General features: G+C 33.8%; 1 protein-coding gene across 1 annotated transcript; it reads right to left on the reverse strand.

Annotated features, from left to right (window-relative positions):
• Nucleotides 1-9,413: 9,413 nt before the first annotated feature.
• Nucleotides 9,414-9,878, reverse strand: LOC148206401 (uncharacterized). Its single transcript, XM_088116647.1, has 2 exons — nucleotides 9,560-9,878; nucleotides 9,414-9,469 (listed from the first exon to the last, which is right to left on the reverse strand). The coding sequence occupies exons 1-2, from the start codon at nucleotides 9,876-9,878 to the stop codon at nucleotides 9,414-9,416; spliced, it is 375 nt and encodes a 124-aa protein (XP_087972773.1).
• Nucleotides 9,879-11,650: the final 1,772 nt, after the last annotated feature.

Below are 11,650 nucleotides of genomic sequence, written 5' to 3' on the forward strand. Positions count from 1 at the left end.
GTACATTCTCTCTCTACATATAAAATGTTGATTGTAAGTGCAATTATTTTAATAGACTTTGTTATTCAAACACCCTTTTTACTAAAATTATATTAATGTAGTTATATTATTTATTGGTTTTTCGTATCTATTATGTGATAAATCATTAGTGCAAGCACTGGTAGATGTCGAGTTAAGGAATTGTTGGTCGAATTTTGAGATGGGCGAAGGTTGTGATGGGTCAACCCAAGTAGAAAGTCAAAACATGTTGACCCACAATGAAGGTTGAGATGAGGTGGTCTAGATTGAAGGTCGGCTCGAGTTAAAGTTTTGCTTCAGTAGTACAAAAATTGCGTACAACGTCGAATATTTTGAGTTTCTAACGACTAATTTGCGAACGACGTCATATTATGAGACGTTGAATTGACGTTGAATTTTTTTAATTCGACGTCAAATTAACGTCGAATTTTGTAAATTTGCGACCTTAACTTAACGTTGAATTTTGTTAATATACGACGTTAATCAAGGTTTTTTTGTTTTTTTTAATTAATTGTGATCCTTTTTCGCAACTCTACGAGACCTGAAAAGCAGAAAAACAACAAATTTCAGTTTTTGGTGTTTTCTAAAGCAAGAATTATGAACGTAGTGTCAACAACAAACAACAATAACTAACAACAAACGAGTTCAATCAAATCACATCAACAAACAAGTTCAACCAAAAAACAACAAACAAGTTCAACAAAAAAACAAAAATAAGTTCAACAAATAAGTTCTTCAAAACAAAAACGAAAACTAACCTTCAAAAGGTGGGTTTGTCGAAATAAAGTGTCGTCACCGATGACAGAGAAAGCAGAATGCGGCTATGAAGAACAAAAACACGAAAATAATCGATAAAAACAAACGAAAATCATAAATAAAATGCATTTGTATCAAATGAAAGAAATATTACATGTGATGGTCGTCAAACTTCGTTCGAGAAAAGTTTGAGAAGAGAGAGGGTCTCGCGCGCTAAGATAAAGTGAATGAATTTTCAATCTCCTGCTCAATTTTTTATTGAATTCACAAACCTTTTGACATCTAACGCTGCGGTATTCGACGTTTTATATCCTTTTACGTCGAATTACAATTCTAAACGACGTTTAATAATTGCATTTATTTACAAAAAAAGCCACCGGTCATTTTTGACATTGGTAGTGGTTAGACGTTAAACACGTGACGTTATATGCTATTTTTATACTAGTGCTTTTATACAAATTGTTGCTTATATGTCCAATAATTTATTTTAAAAAAATATAATACTATTCATGTTTGAAAATAAAAAACTCATTGGCTGACCCTTGTCAACAGGGCTTTTGTATGCATTTTGGCCATGTGTACTTTTTTAATGAGGGGTTTTTTGACCCTATGGACTTTTTTTCCTTAGTCTAGGTGAGCTAGGCTTAAGCCCTATGGAGTGGGCCAAATGAACAGCTTTAGTTGAGGATAATTAACCTTACTACTTATAACATATCTTCTCATATTTCTTTATTGTGGCATTAATATTCTTTCCTTAAACTAAATTTCAAAATGATCTTACTCTCTCTGTTTTCTCGTCAATTGGTATTAGAGTTATGACTCTTGATATTTAATGAGTTTTTTTATGTATTTTTAATTTTTATTATTATTTTCATACTCATGAAAATACTAGTGCTAAAAGTGCTTCTAAACTCTATGCATATCAAGAATTATTTATTGCTGATTTTTATTTACAAATGGAGATAATGGAGATAAAATTGAAAAAGAATTTTGAGGAAAGAATAAAAAAGAAAAGAAAGAACAAATATATAAAGATAAAGAATATATAAAGATAAAGAAAAAATGTTTGATGATAATTGAAAAATACATTATCTAATTGTGATGAAAGAAATGGAGGAAGAAAAAACTAGTAAAGAAAAAGAAATCAAATACAATGAGTTGAGAGAGAAAAAGAAAGAAAATAAAAGGAGATGAAAGAAAATAAATAAAAGAGGAAGAGTTAAAAGCAAAAGAAATAAAAGATAAGGAGGTGAGAGAACAATAAAATAAAGAGAAGACCTTGAGAGAGAGAGAAATTAAAAAATAAGCATAGAACAGAAAAGAAAAGAAAAAAAAAAGTAAAAAGAAAATGACCAACAAATAGGAGGAAAAAAATAATAATAGAGATATTTTTTACGATTTTGGAAATATTATTGTTTTGTCCATTCATCAATATCATATATGATGAAGATTTTTCATGAGAGGTCTCAACAACATTTCATTTTATATCACTCAATCAATACTATTTGCATGAATTTTAGTTCTTAGTTGGAAATCTAATCAAATGACGATTTTTTATTCTCACACTATGTTTCTCATAGTTCTCATAGTGTTTCTCATGGAGAAATTGTATCCATAACACTTGAGAACAAATATCCTTAAAGAAGGAAGAAATTATATAAAAAAATGTTCATTCAACAATGTAATTTTAAGTTTTCTTGTCATTATTATTTTTTTAATTAAATATGGGAAATATTTATCCATATAATAGAAATTAAAGGTAGAATGTATTAAAAATTACTTATAGAAAATTAATGTGGAATTAATATGGCCTTGTCTCATTCATCATTTAAAAAAGATTCACCTGTAATATGATGGAGATATAAATGGATTCAGACATAAAGGAAGGAAACTTTGTGGTTGAGTGCCAAAAGTTGGATTACGCACTGACCAAAAATATTTATAAATAAACACCTCATTTTCTTATTCTAAGCATTGAATGGAGGAATAAATAGTAGAGAACGAATAGGTCTACTAGGCTAAAGAGAAATTTTCTTATTGTAAATCTTATGTGTAGATGCTACTAGAATTGTATCGCAATATTCTATGGGTAGTTAAACTCTCTCGTGTTGAGGTTAAATATAATCAACTCTAATTTTATGTACTTCTATAGTTCTTAGATATTTATCTATGCTTTCATTCAATAGTTTGTGGTTTGATTTATGTTTATTACTTAGATGACTTGATCACTCATCTTATTTCACTAATTAGGATTGAGTTGAAAAACTAGTCTCAAATTGTGGTCCAATCAAATCATCACACTCTTGCTAAAGGCTCCCACAAGATCTAAAGGGTGTGTTGGGTGGGAAAGTCTTGAACAATAAAGAAGGGATTTATTCTGCCATGGGTAGAGGAATCACACTCGGGTTTGAAATCCTTAGGTTCTAGCAATTCAGGAATGAACCTAGATCTATTAGTAAGAGTATTTTCAAGACATTGAATGATTTTCATATTAAATAGACAAAATAGTAGTCTTGAAATAGAAAAACATGAGATTAAATTCAATCATAATCTTCACTCCACTTAATCTATATAATATATGCTACTATTTATATTTACATGTACTCTTTATCAAAATCCAAAAAACTCAAAAGCTAACTACCAATATACTTGTTAAATGACTATGGAGACGATACTTGAGATTCTACTATGAATCAATTCACTTCCTGGATTTGATTGCACAAATACATCATCAACAACCTTACAAAATCAACTTGTAAGGTAAGATTTGTACCCTCTTACATACTATAAATTGGTCTTATCTCTAATAGATGTGGAACTTCTAACACTATACCTATGTAGTTCTTTCATTCTCTTCCTTTATTTGGTTTCCATTTTGTTGTCTCATCATTTTTTATGTGTTTGAATCTATTATCATCATTAGTCCTCATGTTATTGTTTCATTATGTATCTACTTTATGAAGTGTTATTTGTTGTCTCCTCTACAACCCTTTGAGGTTAATTAGTAATTTTAAGTTTTATTTTAGGTTTAATGTCTCGATAGGTCCCTACTTTGGTCTAGAACCTCAAATAGGTCCTTTTTCTTTTCGGCGTCTCAATTGGGTCCTTGTTTTTTGTAAACTTGAAGCAATTAGAGGTCTGTTGTCAAATTGGACAAATGGCCATTTAAGTTTGGGTTACGTGGCATGGTCAGTGTATACATTAATCACACGTGGCACTAAAAATGAGTTTTGTATTAAAAATTTTGAATGAATAGAGATGAAATCAGCTTTAGAAAAGGGCAAAGTGGGAAAAATTAAAAAATTAAAGTGCAGCCCCCTTTAATTCAGAAATGCAAATGAGATTGGGGAAATAAAATGGGGATCTGTATTATTAGGGTTCGTGTGAAGGGAAAAATCACGTTCTTTCGTTCAAAATTTTCATACAAAAACTGAATTTATATGTGACAGTAGCTCATCCTCTTCCATTATAAAAATAAAATAAACTAAATTCTTATTATAGAGCAAGAGAGGAGGAGAAGATCTAAGAGTTTTTATATCTTGGCATGCATTTGGCTACAGTATGAGCTCCAGATTTAACTGATAACGTAGTCCATGTAATTTAATTTGGACAATGAATGGAAAGTAACAATGTCTTCTAGATATCCAAGCACAAAGGAAGGGATTTAAATTACAATGGAAAAAGAGAAGAAGAAAATGACGAAGAATGTGAGGGACTAGGACTAATTAATATATTAAATATTTTACATCTAACTCCATTAATGTATACACTTCTTCTGAACTCTATCTGAGATGAACAGTTATATAGATGAACAATCAGAGAGGGTGTTGAAGGAGAGAGATCCAAATGCAATCCACATCCTCCGCTTCATGCTCTACCATATCACTCTTAAATGGTTGCCATGCAATGTGCTCCAACTTCTCTTCTGGACTCTCAAACAAACCATATGCCTTCAACAAATCAACACTAGAATTACCTTTCCAGGACGCGTCTTCTTCTTTCAGCAACGATGAGAAAATGTCTTCAAAATCCAAAAAGTACTCATCTGATTTACACCTCACACCATCTTTCAGCCATGGGAAATCAAACACCCTAAGTCCCAACTCGGATTCCCATGCATCTGAACAACAATCCTCCCTCTCCCTAATAAAGAACAAAGAAAGAAAGAACGCGATTTTTTCCCTCACATGAACCTTAATTTTTTTCCCAATCTCATTTGCATTTCTGAATTAAAGGGCTGCACTTAAATTTTTAAATTTTTCCCACTTTGTCCTTCCCTAAAGCTGATTTCACCTCTGTGCATTCAAATTTTTTAATATAAAACTTGTTTTCAATGCCATGTGTACCGTGCCACGTAACCCAAATTTAAACGACCGTTTGTCCAATTTGACGGCAGACCTCTAATTGCTTCAATTTACAAAAACAATGACCTAATTGAGACGCCGAAAAGAAAGGGGACCTATTTGAGATTCCGGACCAAAATAGAGATCTACCGAGACATTAAACCTATATTTTATTGTTTTGAATTATTATTTAGTATTTAATTTAATATAATATAAATAAGTTTTAAATTTAAGTTGTATTATGTTTTTTAAAATTTAAAATTTAAATTATTAGAAATTATAACTGAAATTATATTTATTATTTTAGGATAAAGTTAGGATTTTCATTTGAAGTTACTAAGTTTTAGACTAGAAACTAAAATCACACCGTTAGATTAAAGATTTTTAATTGTTTAGAATAGATATTAATTTATTTAGTTAGTTATGTTAAAAATTGTACGTTGAAAATTTTATATTGGGCCAAAGGTGTTCGACAACAAGTTGTATTGTTATATTTTGCGAAGTTCGTGTTTTAATCGCTATGACTAATTTTTTTAGACTTATTTATATTAAAATGTTCTTAATTTCTCATTTAAAATTTAATACATAGATTTGTGTAGTATACCTTTAATTTTGACATGTTTCCATGTTTTGTTTTGCTTTATATAAAAACTAAGAGGACGTTGTACTCGTAATAATTGTATTGTATCTTGAATTGTTTAGTTTGACGGTTTAAAAGATTAATCACTTTTTAATATTAATATTAATTAGTATATGTCATAATTCAAATTTCATATATTTTATGAAATTTTTGTTCATTATATTTTATGCTAATCTTCGCGTACATGTTTTATTGGGAGATGTCATATCACTTAAACATCAATACGAAATTATTCAGAAAAATTTGTGAAATATATGATAATTTGATTAAAATTTATGTACTATTGAGTCTTTCAAAATGGAGTATGATCATAGCTTTTATAAAAGAAATAAGATTTACATGCATCATACAAGATATAATTACGACGAAGCACGAACGAAATATATATATATATATATATATATATGAATCAAAGTTTGATTAATTTAACAAATAAGTGGTGATGTGAGAAAAAGGTAAAAGAAATTAATACAATTTATGCAATTAATATTAGCAGAAGTGACAACAAGATATTGATGAGTTGTCATTACATGCATTGTTTGAATGGGAGAACATCATATATCTTTTAAATTAGAGAGCTTCCTCCCTGCAATAAAAAGAAAATATAAAAACAAATAATCAATAATTAACATTTATCCATAATACATCCAAAATACAATAAAATGTATTTCTAGCGTAATTTCATGCTTTTTATTGTTGTGCATATGTACTATTATCCGTAACATTATTTACTTACATATAACACAAGTCATACAGTCATCATAAATAAAAAACACAATCACAAACATACAAGATGAGCTAACTTAAAAGAAAACTAAATAATTAGACTCAGAGATAAATAATAATAATAATAATATGTCATAACACCTCATTCAATCTTTTGATGATTCATAAAGAGCACATAATCAAATAAAATTACACTCACGTCAACCAACAACAATGAATTTGCACGTAGTCTTAATCCAAGATGTTCAATCATCAACATAATTCTCACACATAGCTCATAATACAAAATCAACTCAAGTGCCACCAGCCACCACTCACTACAAAAATAACATGAGGGGTTTTATTCTCGAGGTTTCAAAAACCTCCCTTAATTTTCAACTATTTCAATAAAAAATCGTAGTAAATTTTTAATTTAATTATTTAAAATAATTTTTCTGTGGTTTGTAAACAAAACCACAGTTTAAGACTTTCTTTTCTTTTCTTTAAATCAATTTCTGGCGATTTTATAGCAAACCTATAGTAGTATTTACCCTATGAAATTTTTCTTTCTCGCACCTCTTCTTTTGTTCTCCTAATTTTGTCATTTTCGCGCTTCTCTTCTCCACGCAATTTCACATCCTTTCTCTCGACTACGGAGCTTCACATTCTTTTCTTCTCCATTTCTCAGCTTCTCTAGTCTTTCTTCCACCAATCCTTATGCACGCGAATCAGCGATGTCCGCGCCCTACCGTTGCCAGCGATGTCTGCGCAACCGTCGGTTGTGCCCTCGCCGCCACGGCCAAAGGCCAAAGTAGCTGGAGTAGCGCGATTCTCATAAATCTGTTTGGCCGGTAGAAGTGGAGGCACCACATGAAGGCCAAGAAGTCTCGCGTTGGATTTATGAAGAAGAGCGCGCCGAAGATTCGAAGAACGGCGTCGTCGCTGCAGAAGAAAGCGCGTTCTCTCGGACGATTAATCCCCGGTTGCCGGAAGGTATTGTTCTCGAAGCTTGTAGAAGAAGCCGATGATTATATCTCTGCCTTGGAGATGCAAGTGCGAGGAGTGCGAGCCATGGTGAGTCTTGCCGACCTTCAGACCAACGGTCTCCCTCCCCCGCTTCTTTCGTCGATGTTTAATGCTACAATCTGGGTCAGGTTTCAATTTCTGTAAATTTGTTTTGACATTTACAAATGTCTAAGTAAAAACATTTATTTTCAACCACTTAAGATTGAAACTGTAAAATAATTCTAGAGGGCTTAATTGATCCCTCTCACAATCTTCTATTTATAAGAATAAATTGATACACAAGTACATGATAAATAGGGTAACCCTAGACACAATATAATCATGATAAATAGGATAATCCTAGACACAATATAATCATGATAAATAGGGTAACTCTTGACACACTATAATGATGATAAAATAGGATAAATATCCTAACACTCCCCCTCCAGATGGAGCATACAAATTGTATGTACCAAGCTTAGAACAAATAAACTCAATCCGAGGACCCCTTAATGACTTGGTCAATACATTTGCGAGTTGATCGTTTGACCCAATAAACTCAGTACATATTTCTTTGGTCAACAACTTTTCATGAACAAAATGACAATCAATTTCTATATGTTTAGTCCTCTCGTGAAACACTGGATTTGATGCAATGTGGAGAGCAGCTTGATTGTCGCAATACATCTTCATAGTATAGATGTCACAAAATTTAACCTCTTGAAGGAATTGTTTCACCCATATAAGTTCACATGTTAGTGATGCCATTGTCCTATACTCAGCTTTCGCGGTTAATCGAGCTACTACATTATGTTTCTTACTTTTCCATGAAATAATGTTTCCTCCCAGAAAAACACAATATCCTGTAGTAGACCGTCTATCAATAGGTGAACCTGCCCAATCTGCATCACAATACCCAGAAACCTGAATGCTTCTTGTATCTTCATATAACAATCCTTACCCGGGAGCCTTCTTTACATACCTTAGAATCCGAATGAGAGCATTTCAATGGTCAACACATGGAGCCTGCATGAACTGACTAACCACTCCAACTGCAAAGGATAGATTTGGCCTTGTAATAGTGAGATAAATCAGTTTTCCAACCAGCCTCCTATACCTCTATAGATCGGAGAATAATTCACCTTCTTCTGTCCTTAATTTTTGGTTTGGGTCCATGGGACTGTCTACCGGTCTACAATCAATCATGCATGTTTCTTGTAATATATCAAGAGCATACTTCCTTTGGGAGATTACAACTCCATCTTTTGATTGCGCTACTTCAATGCCTAAGAAGTATTTGAGACTTCCAAGATCCTTGGTTTGAAAATGTCTACACAAGTACTCTTTTAGTTGAGATATTTCAACAGCATCATTTCCTGTAATGACAATGTCATCAACATATACTATTAAGTAAACACATTTCCCGAGAGAAGAAAGACAATAAAAAACTGAATGGTCTGCTTCACTGCGTTTTAGCCCAAATTTTTGAACAATGGAGCTAAACTTTCCAAACCAAGCACGTGGGGATTGCTTGAGGCCATATAGGGATCGATGCAATTTGCATACCATACCAGACTCCCCCTGAGCAACAAACCCAGGAAGTTGCTCCATATAAACTTCTTCCTCAAGATCACCATGTAGGAAGGCATTCTTGATATCCAATTGATGAAGTGGCCAGTGACGAATGGCTGCCATGGCAAAGAAGAGACGAATAGTAGTCATCTTGGCTACAGGAGGGAAAGTGTCACAATAATCAAGACCATAAACCTAAGTGTAACCTTTTGCAACAAGCCGAGCTTTGAGCCGATCAATTTCACCATCAGGGCCAACTTTAACTGCATACACCCATTGACTACCAACCGCCTTTTTCCTGGGGGAAGGGGCACCATCTCCCAAGTATTACTGTGGTCAAGAGCCTGCATTTCTGCAATCATAGCTTGTCGTCATCCAGGATGATCAAGTGCTTCTTTCACATTCTTGGGTATAACAACAGAGGACACTGAGGATAAAAGAGAAAAATAGGAGGGCGACAATCGATGATAGCTTAGAAAATTATAAATGGGATGAGGGTTTCGAGTGGAACGAGTACCTTTTCTGAGGGCAATAGGCCATGTTGAATCATTTGCACCAGGAGGCGTGGGAGGAGGTGACGAGGGAGAAGAATCTGAGGTAGGAGATTCACCATTGTCTTGGGGAGGTGGACTATCCATTGGGGCTCTGTGTGGGATGATCTCAGTATGTGGAGAAACATGTGTAGAAGGATTGTGATCAAGACTTGGAATGATAGAGACAGTGGAGCTATTTGACTCAGCCATTGGAACAGGAAGGACCTGTTGGAGGATAGAAACGTCCTGAACAGATGGAGAGAAGTAAGGAGTCTGTTCAAAGAATGTGACATTGGCAGACATGTAATACTTCTTAGTTTCAGGAGAGTAACACCGATATCCTTTTTGAAGTCGAGAATAGCCTAAGATGACAAATTTGAGAGCGCGAGCGGAGAGTTTATCTAGACCTGGAGACATGTCATGAACAAAACATACACAGCCAAACACTCGGGAGATGTATGAAAGAGAAGATCATTAGGAAACAAAATGGAGAAAGGGACTTTATTACAAGAGAGGAGGAGGGCATCCTATTAATAAGATAACATGCAGTTAAGATGGCATCCCCCAACGATGGACAGGAATATGGGCATCAAGCAAAAGGGTACGAGCAGTTTCAACCAAGTGTCTATTTTTTCGTTCTGCTATACCATTTTGCTATGGTGTATGAGGACAAGTAGACTGATGTAAGATACCATGGGAACTCAAGATGGCAGAAAAGGAGGAAGAGAAATACTCTTTTGCATTATCACTTCTTAATATTTTGATTACTTGACCAAATTGATTCTTGATTTTATTCAAAAAGGATGTAAAGATAGCTAACAATTCAGAACGATTTTTCATAAGATAAACCCAAGTACATCTTGAATATTCATCAATAAAGGTAACAAAATATCTAAAACCAAAGGAGGAGATACGACTAGGTCCCCATATATCAGAATGAATGATGGAAAAACTAGAATTACATATTGATTGAGACCTTTTAGGAAAGGAAGATCTAACATGTTTTCCTAATTGACATAACTCACATTCTAAGGTTTGGAGACCACTAAGTTCAGCGCACATCTTTTTTAATTTGGACAAATGAGGATGGCCAAGTCGATCATGTAGCACTTTAGGATTAGGAGCAGTAACACAGGACACCCTTGGACGAGATCCAAAATGGTATAATCTGCCAGCTTCATATCCTTCTCCAATTTGTCTCCCTGAACCACGCTCATATATAACAAAAGATTTATGATCAAAGGTTATTGAACAATTTAACATTTTTGTCAACTGGCTTAAGGAAATTAAATTAAAAGAACAATTAGGGACAAAAAGGACTGAGTTGAGATTAAAGGAGGGAGACAAAGAAACATGACCGACTCCTTTGGAAGAAGTTTTAGATCCATTTGCAAGGGTTATGAAATGAGGTTTTTCTCGAAAGGAAATAGATGAGAACAAAGAGGTATTACCAGAAATGTGATCAGAAGCACCTGAGTCAATTACCCATGAATTTTGACCTTCCATAGATTGAGAAACGCAGGTTGTTGATGTATTGGGAGATTGAGATGGTTGTGCCAAGCAGTTAGACTTTAACCTTAAATATTCTTGATATTCATCCTTAGAAAACATAGAAGTGGAAGTTTCAGTCTTCGAAGTGGAAGTTTCAGTCTTCGAAATATTGGCGGTTTGGAAGGGAAACCATGTAAGGAGTAGCAATTATCTTGAGTATGACCCATCTTTTTACAGTATGTGCATTGAGGACGTCCCCGACCTCCTCGTCCTCCTCCTCTAGTGTCACATCCTCCTCTTCCTTGTGTGGCAACCATGACAGATGGTTCCACTAGTTCATGCGCTTCTTGAGTTTGAGGTACCGGGACACGCAAAAGGCGAGTGGTCAATGTTTCCACAAAGGGGACCTCATGACTAGTTAGAAGTTAATCTCTGAGATGATCAAAATCGGGATGTAGGGCACGAAGGATCAACACCATGTAAAATTTGTCTAGTTTCTTTTTTATATCCTCTAATGGATCTACTTCCAAAAACATCCTAAGTTCTTTGACAGTAGATTGAGCTTCAACCATGAAGGACACCAT

The sequence above is a fragment of the Vigna umbellata genome, chromosome 1 (assembly GCF_029865625.1).
Source record: "Vigna umbellata cultivar VRB3 chromosome 1, Vumbellata_1.0, whole genome shotgun sequence".
NCBI classification, from domain to species: Eukaryota; Viridiplantae; Streptophyta; class Magnoliopsida; order Fabales; family Fabaceae; genus Vigna; species Vigna umbellata.

What these genes read in the sequence shown, in the direction of transcription:
- LOC148206401 (XM_088116647.1), bottom strand. Translation starts at nt 9,878, where the DNA reads ATGTCTGCCAATGTCACATTCTTTGAACAGACTCCTTACTTCTCTCCA. An exon ending in GCCTATTGCCCTCAGAAAAG is followed by an intron (nt 9,470 to 9,559) that starts GTACTCGTTCCA and finishes TTTTATCCTCAG; the next exon opens with TGTCCTCTGTTGTTATACCC.